Source organism: Xyrauchen texanus, chromosome 15 (genome assembly GCF_025860055.1).
Source record: "Xyrauchen texanus isolate HMW12.3.18 chromosome 15, RBS_HiC_50CHRs, whole genome shotgun sequence".
NCBI lineage: Eukaryota > Metazoa > Chordata > Actinopteri > Cypriniformes > Catostomidae > Xyrauchen > Xyrauchen texanus.
In genome coordinates this window covers 39,082,746-39,102,028 of record NC_068290.1, presented here as the reverse complement: position 1 = coordinate 39,102,028, position 19,283 = coordinate 39,082,746, and the positions used below count along the sequence as shown (strand labels likewise).

Sequence of the window (19,283 nt, the reverse complement as noted above, 5' to 3'; positions counted from 1 at the left end):
TTTTGTGTGACTTTAGTAAGCTGTGAACCAAAACTAATGGTGTGATACAGTTTAGAGTGTCCTCTACTGTTATGTGTGTGTGTGTGTGTGTGTGTGTGTGTGTGTGTGTGTGTATTTTTTTTAAATAAAGTTTTTAATCAAACATTTATATTTAACTGCTTTAAACAAATGTTACAATTATTGCAATGTTGCAGAATTAATGCATGTGATTAAATAAAAAAGTTTAACGCGTAAATGTGTCTTAACGCATTTACTGTTAATACAGCATAAACACTGGTGTGAGGGGCGAAACCTTTGTATTGTGTTCGCCCGGAGTCATTACACTGATGAACACACTACGGTGCTAGAGCCCTTCTATGAAATGTACATTTACTGTAAAAATTACTGTAATACAATAATTGTTTTTATGAGAATAAAAAATACTATACCGTGATGTATAAATATTTTTCTAATTCAAATAATGTATCATTGGCTTTTTTCCCCTCTTTGCATTTTTCATTATGTTTATATGAATTTGGGGGGGAAATGTGCTTAATTGACAAGCAAATAGTGTAAAAATTCTAAAATCTTAATGCTAAGATGTAAAACCATTGTTACTCTATGGATTCTACTGTGATATGTTGACAGGTTTCATGAACGCCACCCAGTAGTATTAAAGGGATAGTTCACCCAAAAATGAAAATTCTCTCATCATTTACTCACCCTCATGCCATCCCAGATGTGTATGACTTTCTTTCTTCAGCAGAATACAAAGAAGATTTTTTGAAGAATATCTCAGCTCTGTTGGTCCATTCAGTGCAAGTGAATGGTGATCAGAAATCTGAAGGTCCAAAAAGCATATAAAAGCAGCATAAAAGTAATCCTTAAACCTCCAGTGGTTAAATCCATGTCTTCAGAAGTGATTTGATAGGTGTTGGTAAAAAAAAAAAACTGATCAATATTTAAGTCTTTTTTTTATTACTGTTAATTCTCCACTTTCACTTTCAGATGTGAAAGTGAAACTAAACAGATGCTACATGTGACATCTAGAAAGTAAAAGAAATATACAACTTAGACGTTGGGTCTATTCCTGTTATAGCCGATGAATAAAGAAGCTTTATGTGAGAACTTGAGTGTTCTGCAGATGATTGATTGTGCTGTTGTGTTTTTCAGTTGCTGGCCAACATTGTGATCTACATATGTACCATCACAGTGGGTGTCATGTCGTATTACATGGCTGACCGCAAACACCGTAAGGCCTTTCTGGAGGCGCGACAGTCCCTGGAGGTGAAGCTGAACCTGGAGGAGCAGAGTCAGCAGCAGGTGAGAGCAAACGGCTGACGAGCAAGTGGAATTTAGTGCTGAGCGAACAGTCAACATCAATCCTGCTTATTCGCATGGGTCAGGGCTCTTTCTGTCATCTGTTAAAAATCTTCAAACAACAGGTAGTGCTAGCCGTTATTGGGTGCAAAAGTATGTTGTGTGAAATGTTAAAGGGGAAGTGTGTAATTTTAGGCAACTATGAGTAAACCTGTGTTTCTATGACACTTTCAAGACATCGCTCGGTTTGCTCGAACATCCCGACCAGGGGTGCTATTCCTGTACAACTACGTAATTCACTGCTTAACTACCATAGTAACTACCATAGCTAGTAACGACTTTTTCCCGCACATCTATCATTGGAACCATTTTGGTTCAACAATATACCTAGAACTGTCGTTAATGAAGTTATGCAGGGGGTAGAGTAATAATTTGTTTGGGTATTAAATTATAATAACTAATCTACACGTATTCCAGAAAGCTGTTTAATGTGCACAAAAGTGGCATGTAATGTGTAATGTGACAGATAATTGCACTGCATTAGTGGGGTTGGTGGGGTTTCCCTTTACATCAGACTTCGGGATTCCCCCGACACACTTGAGCACATATGCACATGCGTACTCTTCAGAAACATACACTGTGTGCTCAATTATTAGGCAGATTGTATTCCTCAGGATTCATTTTATTGTTGAATAAACACTATGCTCTCAGTCAATCCAAAATGTTATTGAACCTTAAACCTGAATGGTTAACAAAGAAAAAGTGAGTTTTGTGTTTCTCAGGGGAATATATAAATGTGCACAATTATTAGGCAACTAAATTACAAAAATAATTCCTCCTAAATCAATTGTTTATTCTCAATTTTTAGAGTAGGTGCAACAAAAAATGACAATGACATAACACTTTTGGCCTTTCAAAAATATTTAGTGACCAATATAGTCACCTTTCTTTTCAGTAACTGCCATGAGATGTCCATCCATGGAATCTGTCAGTTTCTTGATCTGTTCACAATCAACTTTTGCTGAATCAGCAACCACAGCCTCCCACATGCTGTTCAAAGAGGTGTATTGTCCTCCCTCACTGTAAATCTCACATTTGAGAAGGCTCACAAGTTCTCAGTAGGATTTAAGTCAGGTGAGGAAGGGGGCCAAGTCATTATTTGGGCATCTTTGAGGCCCTTGCTGGCTAGCCAAGCAGTGGAGTACTTGGATGCATGTGATGGAGCATTGTCCTGCATAAAGATCATGGCCTTCTTGAATCCTGAGGATTGTTCCTGTACCACTTCTTGAAGAAAGTACTTTCCAAAAACTGGCAGTAGGTTTGAGAGTTCAGTTTCAGTCCATCTTCAACTCGAAAAGGTCCAACTACCTCATCCTTAATGATAGCAGCCCATACCAGTACACCTCCTCCACCTTGCTGGAACCTGACTCGAAGTGGTGCCCTGTATCCATTAGTGATCCAGCCACGGGTCCATCCATCTGGTCCATCAAGACTCACAAGAGTCATGTATTTCTTTGCCCAATCTTGACGCTTCAACTTGTGAATATATTCAGTGGTGGTCGTGTTTCAGTGTTCTTGACCTTGGCCATGTCTCTGAGCACTTGGCACCTTGTACTTCTGGACACTCCAGGTAGATTGCAGTTCTGGAATATGGTAGCATTGGAGAATAATGGGTTCTTGGTAGCTTCACGTTTAATTCTTCTCAAGTCTTTTCAGTTAATTTGCACCTTTTCTTCTCCGTGGGTTGTTTTGCGCCCCAGTTGAATATTCACCAAAAAACAATATTACAATATTAGATTTTTCAGTGTCAGTTTAATCTCTTTTTTGGCCCATTTTACCTGAGGTAATGAAGCTGCCAAATAATTATACACACCCTGATATAAGGTGTTAGTTACATTCGCCACACCCTCCCTCATTACACAAATATATTTAATGCCTAAGCCAAAGATATTTAAAGGAAACTTATGTAATTTATGCACCACTAGCTTGACCAATCGGGATTGCAATAGGTCACGTTTTTTTTTTTTTCATCTGAAAGGTCCATTAACCATGAGACCCGTTCACATTGTCAGCGACTTTGTCGCTGGATGCTCGATAGCCCCTGTACTCTATGTCGCTAGTGGGCATTCCAACTGCTGTCGCTCTAACATTATCTGCACAACTGGCTATAGCTTTAGTAAATCTGCTCACTAGATTAGATGTACTGCTGTGGTAAAACTGTGATATCAATGTTATTTGTCTAGGAATCATCATAGTATTTTAGAAAAACTCTAGACCGCTGTCAAACGCAACTTCTCACATGCCCACAGAAATGACATTTCATCACACTCGTAATAAAAAAATTCAGTCAGTAAACTGAAAACAAGTAACCGGTAGCTCTTACTCCTGATGCAGCTCTCTCATTGAAAATGAATGCTCCCCTGCCTCTTTGTGTCTGCCTGTCACTGACATTATGAACAGGCTTTTATAAAAAGTTGTGACTTATCTGTAAACCACACATGAAACAGCAGTGAACTCCTAATTTAAATATGCTATTGTTCTGGGAAGAACGGAAGACCACTCTCCAATTTCGAGTGAATGTGCTAGAAAGTTGAACTGTAATTGCCTATTACCTCCACACACAAATTCTCCATTAATAATAGCATTATATTTCTAAAACCAAGTGAGTTTCATAACCTTTGGTTCCGTTAACGGTTCTTGAATGTGCATCCTTCAGGCGATGCAAACAGAAATCCAGACTAAAATACTCAGATTTTTACTGATGCAACACAGCTACTAATTGCACAGCAGGAGACATAAAGCCTGACAGGTATAGTTCGAACAAATTACTCTCTTGAGCCAGTTCTTTTGAATCTACAGCTCAAGAAATAATGCGTGACCAGTGTAATCTGATTCCCAAACAAATGACTCCTTTGAGCCAGTTCTTTTGTATCAACAGTGCAAGAGATAATGTGCGACAAGTGTAATCTGATTTTGTAACAAATAACTCTTTTGAGCCGGTCCTTTTGAATCAACAGTGCAAGAGCTAATATGCGACCAGTGTAATCTGATTCTATAACAAATAACTCTTTTGAGCCAGTTCTTTTAAATCTGCTTGAGAATAATGCGTGATCAGTGTAATCTGATTGCCAAACAAATTACTCGTTTGAGCCGGTTCTTTTGAATCAACAGTGTAAGAAATAATGCATGACCAGTGTAATCTGATTGCCAAACAAATGACTCTTTTGTGCCAGTTCTTTTTAATCTGCATGAGAATAATGCATGACCAGTGTAATCTGATTGCCAAACAAATGACTCTTTTGAGCCAGTTCTTTTCAATCTGCATGAGAATAATGCATGACCAGTGTAATCTGATTGCCAAACAAATGACTCTTTTGTGCCAGTTCTTTTCAATCTGCATGAGAATAATGCATGACCAGTGTAATCTGATTGCCAAACAAATGACTCTTTTGAGCCAGTTCTTTTCAATCTGCATGAGAATAATGCATGACCAGTGTAATCTGATTGCCAAACAAATGACTCTTTTGTGCCAGTTCTTTTCAATCTGCATGAGAATAATGCATGACTAGTGTAATCTGATTGCCAAACAAATGACTCTTTTGAGCAGGTTCTTTTGAATCAACAGTGTGAGAAATAATGCATGACCAGTGTAATCTGATTGCCAAACAAATGACTCTTGTGTGCCAGTTCTTTTCAATCTGCATGAGAATAATGCATGGCCAGTGTAATCTGATTGCCAAACAAATGACTCTTTTGAGCCAGTTCTTTTCAATCTGCATGAGAATAATGCATGACCAGTGTAATCTGATTGCCAAACAAATGACTCTTTTGTGCCAGTTCTTTTCAATCTGCATGAGAATAATGCATGACTAGTGTAATCTGATTGCCAAACAAATGACTCTTTTGAGCCGGTTCTTTTGAATCAACAGTGTGAGAAATAACGTGTGACCAGTGTAATCTGATTCCCAAACAAATTACTCCTTTGAGCCGGTTCTTTTGAATCAACAGTGTAAGAAATAATGCATGACCAGTGTAATCTAATTGCCAAACAAATGACTCTTTTGTGCCAGTTCTTTTCAATCTGCATGAGAATAATGCATGACCAGTGTAATCTGATTGCCAAACAAATGACTCTTTTGTGCCAGTTCTTTTCAATCTGCATGAGAATAATGCATGACCAGTGTAATCTGATTGCCAAACAAATGACTCTTTTGAGCCAGTTCTTTTCAATCTGCATGAGAATAATGCATGACCAGTGTAATCTGATTGCCAAACAAATTACTCCTTTGAGCCGGTTCTTTTGAATCTGCATGAGAATAATGCATGACCAGTGTAATCTGATTGCCAAACAAATTACTCCTTTGAGCCGGTTCTTTTGAATCTGCATGAGAATAATGCATGACCAGTGTAATCTGATTGCCAAACAAATTACTCCTTTGAGCCGGTTCTTTTGAATCTGCATGAGAATAATGTGCGACCAGTGTAATCTGATTCCCAAACAAATGACTCTTTTGAGCCAGTTCTTTTCAATCTGCATGAGAATAATGCATGACCAGTGTAATCTGATTGCCAAACAAATGACTCTTTTGAGCCAGTTCTTTTCAATCTGCATGAGAATAATGCATGACCAGTGTAATCTGATTGCCAAACAAATGACTCTTTTGTGCCAGTTCTTTTCAATCTGCATGAGAATAATGCATGACCAGTGTAATCTGATTGCCAAACAAATTACTCCTTTGAGCCGGTTCTTTTGAATCAACAGTGTGAGAATAATGTGCGACCAGTGTAATCTGATTCCCAAACAAATTACTCCTTTGTGCCGGTTCATTTAAATCAACTGCACGAGAGATAATGCGCATCCAGTGTAATCTGATTCCCAAACAAATTACTCCTTTGTGCCGGATCATTTAAATCAACTGCAGGAGAGATATTGCGCGTCCAGTGTAAGCTGATTCCCAAACAAATTACTCCTTTGAGCCGGATCATTTAAATCAACTGCACGAGAGATATTGCGCGTCCAGTACAATCTGGTTGCCAAACAAATGTCTCTTTTGGACCGGTTCTTTTGAATCAACTGTGCGTGAGAATTCAGTTACTAATATTTTAATTGAAGGTGTTATGTGAAATCAAACTAAACTTAAATTAATTAATATCTTATTTCTATAATTTAAGTTTTAGAAAGATTGATCTAACCACAGAAAGAATGAACTATCCATGGTCTTAACTATGCGTATGGGATTGCACTGTAAATATAATTTCATGTACATAAAGGAGTTTAAAGTCTGAACCTCTGAGGCATGTCAACAAATTATAGACAAAGTTTTTCTCCTGACTAATATACGTTTTCTTCGATTGATGTTTAATATTAGGAAATAAACTGGCCTTGTTTGCCATCCGATATTCCTAAAGATTACTTGTCTGATGAAAGGAAATCAATATCTTTTATGGAGTAGGAAACAAACATTTACACAAGCAAAGTCCAAACTCAGTAAAGTGTTCTACTCATGGGAACATTCAGAATATTATAACTAGTCTCGCTGAATTTATTTATGAAAATATCTATTTTGCTGAAAATTATTTATGAATAGTTGCCTTAACACATTTAGAAACTTTAACTATAACTCTTAGTTGTGATAAAAAGTTTAGATTTTACTTAAAAGATTATCATATTTAAAATGAAACTTCAACATTTTTGTCAAAATATCACAGTTATTGTTACAGCTGTAAAATCGTGATACATTTTAGGAAGGGTGATGATGTGTCAAAACATGTTTTTCAGAAACAGCATATTAAATTACACAACACAAGTTACAGTACGCATATTATGCCTAGCATATAACTTAGTTCAAGTTCACCGGTTCATTACTTCATTGTCTGTGCAGATGTAAGTTGTAATATTACATACAGTATATGTTGTGGATATAGTGATCAATCTCATGGATAAATAAGATGCATTTGAATAAGTTAATTAAAGGGATAGTTCTCCCAAAAATGAACCTCCCTCATACCATCCCAGATGTGTGTGACTTTCTTTCTTCTGCTGAACACAATTGAAGATTTTTAGGAGAATATTTCAGCTCTGTAGGTCCATACAGTGTAAGTGATGTGACCAGAATTTTGAAGGTCCAAAAAGCATATAAAGGCAGCATAAAAGTAATCCATAAAACTCCAGTGGTTTAATCCATGTCTTCAGAAGCTATATGATAGGTGTGGGTGAGAAACAGATCAATATTGAAATACTTTTTTACTATAAATTGTCCTCCGTGCCCAGTAGGTGGTGATATGCATGAAGAATGCGAATCGCCAAAAACTAAAGAAGAAGAATGTGAAAGTGAAAGTGGAGATTTATTGTAAAAAAAGGACTTAAATATTGATCTGTTTCTCACCCACACCTGTAATATCACTTCAGAAGACATATTAAACCACTGGAGTCTTTTGGGTTACTTTTATGCTGCCTTTTATGTGCATTTGGAACTTCAAAATGTTTTAATATAATCTTTCATTATCGTTCTGATGCATCTTTTTCATTTCGTATTCGTTTATTGTTGACAAAATCAAAAAAACCTTCGTCAACAAACGTTTTCATCAGTGATTTCAAGATTAACACTGGATTTTAGGCTTTTCGTCTCAGTCACCGTTCACCTTTCATTGCATTATTTGTTCTCCATACAATTAAAGTGAATGGTGACTGTTGCTTCTAGTTAAGAGTTTGTAAGGAATATAAGTGTGTGTGCGTGCGTGCGTATTCGTGTGAGAGTGAAAGCAAAAAATGCAAGACCATATGAGGAGAAACTCCCTGAACACTTATGCAAAAGCAGGGGCTGCTGGGAGACGGCTATGCCAGCCAATTGAGGAGCATCCGGCCACAGCAGGTTACCATGGTGACCAACCTCCTGAGACGATGTCAGCTGTAATCACACTAGCATCTCGCTCCTCTTGATCCCTCCACCCTTTATCTGCTCTTTATTGTCACACTCTTGGGTGAATCTACTGACCCCTCCTCTATTCATGTGTAAGTGTGCTAGAATGTGTCGGAGGAGAAGAGAGAAAAAGAGTGTGTGTGTGTGGGTGTGTTTGTGTGCTAAAGGGCTCGGCATCGTCCTGCTTGTTATGTTAGAGTCATATCACGGTAATGTGTGTGAGCATGACAGGTTTAGGAACCTGTAAGGACTGATTTTACAGCGGTTTATGTAACATGTTATTGAGTTCTGAAATATGTTTGTGACTGAAATCCCCCACTGCGTGAGTGAGTGGGCATGTTATCATGTTGCCATCTGGTGTATCAGTTCCTGGTTAGGGCCATCAGTGCCTCAAGGAGCATATTTGACCAATACTATAGATTTGACAAATTTCCATAAATTCATACGGCACCCCCACAAGTTTTATCTGCATTTCCTTTTGCTTTTTATATACAAGCACAGCCATAGACTCTTGGTGGCCCAACAGAGTTCCTGTAGCTCCACTGGTAGAGCATGGCTCTAGCAATGCCAAGATCATGGGTTCGATTCCTATGAAATACACAAACTGATAAAATGTATAATGTTAGTCGCTTTGGATACAAGCATCTGCTAGTTTAGCTGATCTCCTGGGATTTTCACACACAACAGTCTCTAGAATTTACTCCGAATGGTGCCAAAAACAAAAAACATCCAGTGAACGTCAATTCTGTGGACAGAAACGCCTTGTTTATGAGAGAGGTCAACGGAGAATGGCCAGACTGGTTTGAGCTGACAGAAAGGCTATGGTAACTCAGATAACCACTCTGTACAATTGTGGTGAGCAGAATAGCATCTCAGATTGCACAACATGTCGAACCTGGATGCGGATGGGTTCCAACAACACGTTGGGTTCCACTTCTGTCAGCCAAGAACAGAAAACTGAGGCTGCAGTGGGCCCACCTCAACAGAAATCCTGATTTGTCATATCAGACCAGCCTTTAACTGCCCAGTTTGGGTGAGCCTGTGCCTACTGCAGCCTCAACTTTCTGTTAAAAAAGCTGAGGCTATATTTAGTTGTTGTGTTCCTCTGTGCATAGGAGCGCCTTCTGTTGTCCATCTTGCCCAAGCACATCGCAGACGAGATGCTTCAAGACATGAAGAAAGAGGCCAGTCAGAAAGAGATGCAGCAGTTCAACACCATGTACATGTATCGCCATGAGAACGTCAGGTACGATTCGCTACATTCAGAGGTCCTCAAAAAGCTCAATGGTTTGCAGATGGTTTCTAAAGGGGACTTTTACTGTATTTCTGTTGCAGTATTCTGTTCGCAGACATCGTGGGCTTCACGCAGCTGTCCTCATCCTGTAGCGCACAGGAACTGGTTAAGTTGCTAAATGAATTGTTTGCCCGCTTCGACAAGCTAGCTGCTGTGAGTTTTATCATCTGTACACCTTTTCAACATGCATTCAGTGACGTTTATGGGTGTTTATTAAACTTCTTTAGCTTTTTGAAAATAAACTAAAGGTGCACTCAGTCATCAAGTATGTCGAAATGGTTTACATTACACAAGCCACTTTTCCACTATTGGACCAGTGCATGCTAGGGCTATCATCAGGCCAGAAGGGGCCAGTAGCATCAGACCTCGAGCTGCGAGACCAAAATCAATCTGTGTTCCCACCATCGGGCCAACAGCCTCACAGCGTTGCCCTAAAACACACCTTTAACACGCTGCCCTGGTGCCAACATCACACCTCCCCTGCCTATTTCACGGGCAAGAGGGAAGCTCAAGTTGAGGTATCATGTTATCTAGTTGTCTAGAATATCAAGTTTAAATCATTTGTAAACATTAGCTAGCTAGAAAGATAAGCTTGTGTTGACAACTCACCGACTGTAACTGCCATGGTGTCCCGAGTGGTCTCTCCATTAAGATTGGAATGATGTCCCAGCACACCGTCCATGACCTGTGAACCGTCTTGGGCACCGCTTTGTCCCTTGTGTGTTTTAACAGATGTGTACTGTTCCTGAGACTGCAATTTTTTTTAAAATGTTCCCAAACTGCTGCTGTTGTGCTCTGGATACACAACCTGGTGAAACTCCGTCTTTGACAATGACCCCGCCTCATTCACCAGTTGGCCTTGTTTAGCCCAAGGGTAATCGGCAGGCCAAAGGCCATTGGCCACTGGCCCCGAGAAAGGCACAAGGAGGCTCAATGAACCCCCTGAAGTGACAGTGGGAATGCAACTGGACCTGGCACGCACTAGCATGCCCTCATTTGATCTGATGGTGGAAATGTGGCTACTGACACCTAGTGGCCTGGATTCTGCATCATTTAAACGCATTAGTTTTCAGTATCAGATGCCATTGTTTAGAAATCGAAATGTAGTATTCACAGTCAGCCATGATTACTTTAATCATTGAATGACATTTTCAAGTGTTAAGATTAAGCCAGTAGTGGTCTGGTCATGTGATTCTTACATGGCAGCCCCCATGAGGTGCCCCTGCAAGATGTAGAATAAAACAGCTTTTATAAGGTAACTGATATAACTTTATCTCACATGATTTTATACATACAGTATGTTTCAAAATTACGATTCATTCCTTTAGAAGTTCAACTTTAACTCTAACACGTATTACACTTTCGCTAGTTTCATTTGTCTGCTAACAATCTCACTCTGTGGATATACATACACGTCAGAGAGATTTATAAATTTATTTTGTCCCTGAACTGTCTTTAACAAGTGTAATTTCCAACACATCTCAAATCACAGTTCATTCTGTGGTGGAAATTACATTTGTCACATTTTTGGAATAAAATGTCTGACTCATTTTTCGTGCTTATGCCAAGTTTATAGGTAGCATTTCATGTGTTCTAAATAAAGATAATATTTACACTTTTTACATAATTTGACAAAATACAGCTTGATTAGAAATTAATATTTGGACCCACAGTATATTAGATGGCTTATTGGTGGTGGTGGTGTAGTGGTCTAAACCACATAACTGGTAAACTGGTAATCAGAAGGTCACTGGTTCGATCCCCACACACACCCACCATAAGCAAGACACTTAACTCCATGTTGCTCCGGGGTTACACGATTGTCCCTGTAATAAGGGCTCTGTAAGTTGCTTTGGATAAAAGTATCTGCCAAATGCATAAATGTAAATGTACTTACATCTGTAGTTACAATGTTAAGCTTACTCCTACTCCTAAACCTAACCTAACCTCTGACCTCTACGTTTAACCTCAACTAGTTGAAGAAACACCCTTGCGACTTTTCAGTGACGTTTACAAGACTAAACATTCATCTTAAATTGGCTTGAGAGCTTTTAATTGGTCTGACCATTTCAGCTTGAATGTTGTACTTTCTTTTCTCATCAGAAGTACCACCAGTTGAGGATTAAGATTCTCGGGGACTGCTATTACTGTATTTGTGGTCTTCCAGATTACCGCGATGACCACGCGGCCTGCTCTATAATGATGGGCTTGGCAATGGTTGAGGCGATTTCGTAAGTCATGCTCATCGTAATGACTTCACATCATTTCTGAACTGTTTATGAACTGACACATGCAGTTTCATTTAAATTAGTGATAGTTCATAGCAATTATTTCTGATTTACTTGTGTTGGTCATGCTTGATTGTGAGAAGACTGACACCTTCATCTGGATTTCAGATATGTTCGAGAGAAGACGCAGACGGATGTGGACATGCGTGTCGGGGTGCATTCTGGGACAGTGTTGGGTGGGGTGCTGGGCCAGAAGCGCTGGCAGTATGATGTGTGGTCCACTGATGTGACAGTAGCCAATAAGATGGAGGCAGGAGGGATACCAGGGTAATGACCCCCACCTTCACATGTGATAAAGTTGTGTTGTTGTTGTTTGAAGACTTCGAGGGAATTCTTTAAAGGAATATTCCGGGTTCAAAACAAGTTTAGCTCAAATGACAGCATTAGTGGCATAATGTTGATGACCACAAAAACTAATTCTGAAAATCAAAGTTACAGTTACAAGGCACTTACAATGAAATAAATGGGGCCAATGTTTGGAGGGTTTAAAGTAAACATTTTTACTTGTGTATTATTTGAGCCATAAAGTTGTTTATGTCTTAATTTTTACAGTTGCTTTATGGTTTTAGGGTTTACGGTATTGCACCGTCATGGCAACAAAGTTGTAAAATTGGATATAACTTTACACAGAAAAGATTAGAATGGTTTTATCACTCTAAAATCATGGTAACAAACATATTGTTTACAGCTTGTGACTAAACCTTTTTAATGTTTATGGATTAACCCATTCACTTCCATTGTATGTGCCTGACTGTAACCCACATTTTTGCTTTTTTAAAGAAAAGGAGGGCTCGTTGAATTATTTATTTATTTATTGGTAATCAGCATTATGCCACAAATGCTGTCCATTGACCTTAACTTTTACTGAACCCGGATTATTCCTTTAAGAATGAATTGCGCCCGCTGATAGCATTGTGTATTTGCAGTGTACAGTCTGCATTTTTCTGATACCTGAGTTTTGATTGTGCTGAATGCAATTGGCACAGCAAAATTCCCCATCTTGTGTATTGGTTCTCAGTGCTTATGGAGAATTCAGCAGACTACTTCACCAATGTAATCCAGGTAATCTGACAAAACAGTGCATTTTGATATATTACCATTAATGATAAGAGATATGACACACTTATTATTTTATGAATTACTGCTGCCATTATTGCTAGATTACATACACAAATATCGTTTTTTAATGAAAACTTAATTAATTGCTGTTTTCCAGACATTAATAGTGCCATGTTAACTAGCGTTAAATAGCGTTGAATTTATGAATAAAGCACAATCTAAAAAAAGCCTATTTAACATAGAATAGAGATGTGTTTGTGCTGAAAAGAATGACAATGGCTTAATTTAAATACTCAATCTTGTAGTGTTATACCAGCACTGCTACTTTATTTGTCCCCTGAGGGCAATTGATTTTAAAAAGTTAGCACCTAGTTAAAGGATAAGTTCACCCAAAAATTAAAATGCAGTCCTTGTTTACTCATCCCTGTGTTGTTATAACCAAATATGACTTTCATTCTGACTTTCTTTCTTTTTATTAACACAAAGCGAGAAATTATGAAAATGTTGTGCTCATTGTTGTCATACAATATCAGTTTATAGTAACCACCACTTAAAGCTTCAAAAGAACACAGAAGTATCATTCAGAAGACTTAATAAATTATTCCATGAGACTCATGATTGTTATGAAAGCAGATAATAAGATTTGGTGAGAAACAAACCTGAAATCTAATGTATTATTTAGTGAAAATATTCTCTGACTGTTGATGTTCATGATAGGGCACGAGAGCAACAGTTAACACAATTTTCTGGCGACATTGGGGCATTCAATCAAAACTAGTTTGTTTATATAAAAACAGGTCCTCCACAGTGATAGTGACAACAACACAGCTGCACACAAAACGGAGAACAGAACTTCCTAAACATGTCTGAAGAGTTTGTAGTCGAAGAATTGATGCATTTCTATGCCCAGCCTTATTTTTTTTAACAGAGTACTCAGAAATCAAACCACAGCAGCCACAGTGTAATGTCCTAACCTGACGGTAAACGACACGTGATAAAAGGTATCTTTTCTATGTTAATCAGAGTTTTTGTCCTAACCAGCAGTGATGAGCGATGGTACATTCTTTCGCTGTGAACTGGCACAGGCCCAAAAACTTTCAAAAAATAAGGCTGGGCATAGAAATGCATCAACTCTTCGACTACAAACTCTTCAGACATGTTTTGGAAGTTCTGTTCTCTGTTTTGTGTGCAGCTGTGTTGTGTTCTGTTGTCACTATTGTGGGGAGGACCTGTTTTTACATAAACAAACAAGTTTTGATTGAACGCCCCTGTGTAATATGGGGGCTGCAGGAGATCAACAGTCAGTTTTCAGTGGAGTAAAAAGTAATTGTAGTGTGGATGAGAGGCGTAAGCGTAGATAAATGAATGTTTTCAAATTAAAACGTATTCGTTTGGACATGGCCTAAAGGCGCGGTCATGTTTACCTTTGCATGGCGAAATTCCACAGGGGAAATATAGTCATCTTAATGGGAATCTGCGTGATTGTGAATTTTGCGCAATGGACTTCAGGTGGTGAAGAATTTCCCCTCACGGATGTCGCGTGGAGTTAGTGAACTTTGACAGTTTTGCCACTTTTGACCAATAAGAAGTAGCATGGTTTGGCAGTGACCTTTGTGGGCAGAGCTTCGTACACAGCTAAACTGAGTATTCACAATGGACAAGGATATGATTTTAGCATCAACTTTTTAACATTACTCTCTCAGATTATAAAGTGCAGCATTAAAAAGAGGCTGCGTAACCATTGACCATTTTTTGCTGGTTTCACACGTGTTCAACATCTGCCCAAGCTTCTTTGCCCGTGGAATTTTGCCTTGCAAAGGTAAAAATGTGACCTGGCCTAAAGAAGCAGGTTTTGTGCTGAAATACCACATGCAAAAGTGCCAAAACTGTTTAGTGAATTCAGTTCGTCCATTATCCAAAGAAATAAACGTTGATAAACTGCAACACATTCAGCATGTATTGTGTAATCAGTAAAAAAAGACTGGTTATGTTTGCTATTAAAGGACTCAAAGCACGTTTGCACAACTCACATGTTTCTGGCAGGCGAGTCCACATCTCCCAGAACACCCTGGAGTGCCTGCATGGAGAGTTTGATGTGGAGCCCGGAAACGGGGGAGACCGCTGTGAATACCTGAAAGAGAGGGGCATCGAGACATACCTGGTGGTGGTGTCAAAGGGACCTGTGGGCAAGAACGGCATTAATGGAGTAGTGAGTGTCACATCCTGTTGCTGCTGCTGTCATTTTTATCTCTTTTCTTCCTCTGTTTCTTACTCTGTCCTCAATGTTTCTTTCCAGAAGCTGTCAGTGACGTCATCTAATGGGAATTCTCCTCTACTGATCAACACTACAGAGTGTAATGGGACTGTCCACACTGCATGTACCACACCGGAGGAGCCAGAGGAGCTGGATACACGGGTACTGACTTTTCTATCTTTATTCAGACCAGTGGGATCTGTTTTTTGTGTTTATAAACCACTTAATTAAAAACACAGAACGTGCAGTGCAACAAAACAAATTGCAAAAACTGTTCAGGCCTGATGCAGTCTGATGTAAAAAAAAGGTGATATACCTGAACAAAAGTACTGTAAGTAATAGAAATAATGGTACTGCTTTAATAAATGTGTTTCTAGCTAGGAGTAGATTACATTTCTTAAAACGTATTTCATCAGGATAGCTTATTCATATAAGATAACCTTTAGATCATATTTGAGCATTTTCAACTTAATTTGAACAATGCACCCATTAATATCAGTTCTTTTCTGAAGTGCCAAATTAACCTGGAAGTGCTGCAGGCGAGCGTTTGTTTGTAAAAATGATCTTCAACTATTGTGTAGTTGAAGTCAGAAGTTTACATACACCTTAGCCAAATACATTTAAACTAATTTTTTCACAATTCCTGACATTTAATCTTAGAAACAAATTCCCTGTCTTAGGTCAGTTAGGATCACTACTTTATTGTGAGAATGTGAAATGTCAGAATAATAGTAGAGAGAATGATTTATTTCAGCTTTTATTCCTTTCATCACATTCACAGATGGGTCAGAAGTTTACATACACTTTGTTAGTATTTGGTAGCATTGCCTTTAAATTGTTTAACTTGGGTCAAATGTTTTGGGTAGCCTTCTACAAACTTATCACAGTAAGTTGCAGGAATGTTGTCTCATTCCTCCAGACAGAACTGGTGTAACTGAGTCAGGTTTGTTGGCCTCCTAGCTCGCACATGCTTTTCAGTTTTGTCCACAAATCTTCTATCAGATTGAGGTCAGGGCTTTGTGATGGCCACTCAAATACATTGACTTTGTCATCCTTAAGCCATTTTCCCACAACTTTGGAGGTATGCTAGGGGTCATTGTCCATTTGTGCACTTGCAAACTGTAGTCTGGCTTTTTTTATGTCGGTTTTGGAGCAGTGGCTTCTTCCTTGTTGAGCAGCCTTTCAGGTTATGACGATATAGGACTCATTTTACTGTGGATATAGATACTTGTCTACCTGTTTCCTCCAGCATCTTCACAAGGTCCTTTGCTGTTGTTATTGGATTGTTTTGCACTTTTCACCCCAATGTGTTCATCTCTAGGAAACAGAATGCATCTTATAATATATAGTATAATGGCTGCGTGGTCCTATGGTGTTTATACTTGCTACTATTGTTTGTACGGATGAATGTGGTACATACTTTTCTATCATCATTTCCTCACCCTCGTGGCATCCAAGATGTGTATATCTTTCTTTCCTATGCTGATCACTAGCAAAGGTGTTTAGAAGAATATCCCAACTCTGTAGGTTCTCACAATGTAAGTCAAAAGGGTCCAAAACTTTGAATATCAAAAGAGCACATAAAGGCAGCAAACAATTTATCCATATGATCCCAGTGGTTAAATCCATACCTTCAAAAGTGATATGATAGGTGTGGTTGAGAACTTTATATCAGGTTAATACAGGGGCGTAGGAGCAATTTTGAACCTGGGGGGGACAGGAAATGCTAGGGGGGTTCGGGGGAAATTACCCTCTTTTTAAAATATTTTTAATATATATAAAGCACTTAAATGCTCATTTCTAATGACTTTTCGGAACAGACTGTACTACTTAGTTTGGTTGTAAGAGGGTATATGCAGTGACAGACGGGGTAGATTATAAAAACAGAGAGAAGCAATCTAATATAACAACAACCAAATGACTACATACCATGAACTGTACAAAAACATACTTTATTTAATAAAGAACACATAAATGAAAACACACCATTTAGAAGATGATCGGGCTGGGACAGAGCCTTGTGATAAAGAGGTTGGCAATGGAGAGAGGCTGAGGCAGAGCCTGGTGATAGATGGAGACTGAGTTGATGTTGATAACACAAATCAATCTCTATAAATTGTTATCATAAAAAGCCACTTTACTTAGCGTAGCTTATCATTATAAAGCTTCAGCGATAAACTCATTTTACATTCAAATATATACAGGTGCTGGTCATAAAATTAGAATATCATCAAAAAGTTGATTATTTCAAGAATTCAACTTAACAGGTGAAACTAATATATTATATAGACTCATTACATGCAAAGTGAGATATTTCAAGCCTTTATTTGATATAATTTTGATGATTATGGCTTACAGCTTATGAAACCCATGAAATCAAAATTAAACAGTAATACCATGGTCATTGAACCAGCTTTTGGTTCTTTTGGCAGTGTGGGCAGGTGCAAATCCTGCCGGAAAATGAAGCAAGCATGAAGTGCTCTGAAAATGTCCTGGTAGATGGCTGCGTTGACTCTGGATTTAATAAAGCACAGTGGACCAAAGTCCTCTTTTCTGATGAGAGCAAATTTTGCATCTCATGTGGAAACCAAGGTCCCAGAGTCTGGAGGAAGAGAGGAGAGGCACACAATCCACGTTGCTTGAAGTCCAGTGTAAAGAAATTATTTCCACAGTCAGTGATGGTTTGGGGTGCCATGTCATCTGCTGGTGTTGGTCCACTGTGCTTTCTGAAGTTTACCAGGAAGTTTTAGAGCACTTCATGCTTCCTGCTGCTGACCAACGTTATGGAGATGCAGATTTCATTTTCCAACAGGACTTGGCACCTCCACACAGTGCCAAAGCTACCAGTACCTGGTTTAAGGACCATGGTATCCCTGTTCTTAATTGGCCAGCAAACTCGCCTGACCTTAACCCTATAGAAAATCTATGGGGTATTGTGAAGAGGAAGATGCAATACGCCAGACCCAACAATGCAGAAGAGCTGAAGGCCACTATCAGAGCAACCTGGGCTCTCATAACACCTGAGCAGTGCCACAGACAGATCGACTCTATGCCACGCCGCATTGCTGCAGTAATTCAGGCAAAAGGAGCCCCAACTAAGTATTGAGTGCTGTACATGCTCATACTTTACATGTTCATACTTTTTAGTTGGCCAACATTTCTAAAAATCTTTTTTTTGTGTTGGTCTTAAGTAATATTCAAATTTTCGGAGATACTGAATTTGGTATTTTCATTATTTGTCAGTTTTAATCCTCACAATTAAATGAAATAAACATTTGAAATATATCAGTCTGTGTGTAATGAATGAATATAATATCCAAGTTTCACTTTTTGAATGGAATTACTGAAATAAATCAACTTTTTGATGATATTCTAATTATATGACCAGCACCTGTATATTAATCATAAGAACAACTAGTTAAATTAGCTGGACACTTTACCAATGTATTCTGTTATCCTACACAAATGAGCATTCTGTCATATTCCCATTACCTGTGTCTCACTTGGCCCTAACTCTCCCTGTTCTGTGGTCTCTTCATCTCCTGTCTAGGAAAGTAACAAATGTTTGAGGACACAGAACTGGTTTCAATGCAAACTCTGATGACATGCCGTTGGCCTAATTTGATCTAAAGTGCTTTTACTATGTGAATTTTAGAATATACTGTATGTAGCTATCCATTAAACTTACAAGCCCGTTCTCCTCTGTCCTCTTCCTCTTAAAGTACTGTAGGATGCTCATCTCTGTGTGAACAATTTGTGACTAATGTTACTTCTGCATAGTTTATGGACACGTATCAATGGCACATTCACACACTCTTGGCTGTTCATCAGCTTTGATAGCATATAGCTAGTTAACTAATTAGCTAACATTTGCCTGTTTTACACAACATAAAATTAGATAGTTTGCTTCTAAGGCTATATTTGACAATTTCAAAATACAACAAAACTGATGATCAAACTGAAAACCAGCAATCTGCCATTTCATCGGCTGAATTAGCCCAAAAACTGTTCAAAAACCGCCAAAATGCAAACAAAACCACCCAAAATATGTTATCAGTATTTATTTCAGTATTTTTACTTCCACGTTTCCTTTCCTACGTTAACTTACCTCACATTTACATCATACTAGACTTACATACAAGAAATAAAAACACCAGCTGCCGAAGCAT

At 38.5% G+C, this 19,283-nt stretch overlaps 1 protein-coding gene across 1 annotated transcript in view; it reads left to right on the top strand.

The window, feature by feature from the left end:
• Positions 1–19,283, top strand: part of LOC127655529 (adenylate cyclase type 3-like) — a 60,379-nt gene that overhangs the window by 4,297 nt on the left and 36,799 nt on the right. Inside the window, exons 2-8 of the mRNA XM_052143413.1 lie at positions 1,153–1,302; positions 9,335–9,465; positions 9,555–9,666; positions 11,617–11,744; positions 11,910–12,068; positions 14,904–15,069; positions 15,157–15,276. Coding sequence (XP_051999373.1) covers positions 1,153–1,302; positions 9,335–9,465; positions 9,555–9,666; positions 11,617–11,744; positions 11,910–12,068; positions 14,904–15,069; positions 15,157–15,276 — 966 coding nt within the window. The remainder of the gene's footprint in view (positions 1–1,152; positions 1,303–9,334; positions 9,466–9,554; positions 9,667–11,616; positions 11,745–11,909; positions 12,069–14,903; positions 15,070–15,156; positions 15,277–19,283) is intronic.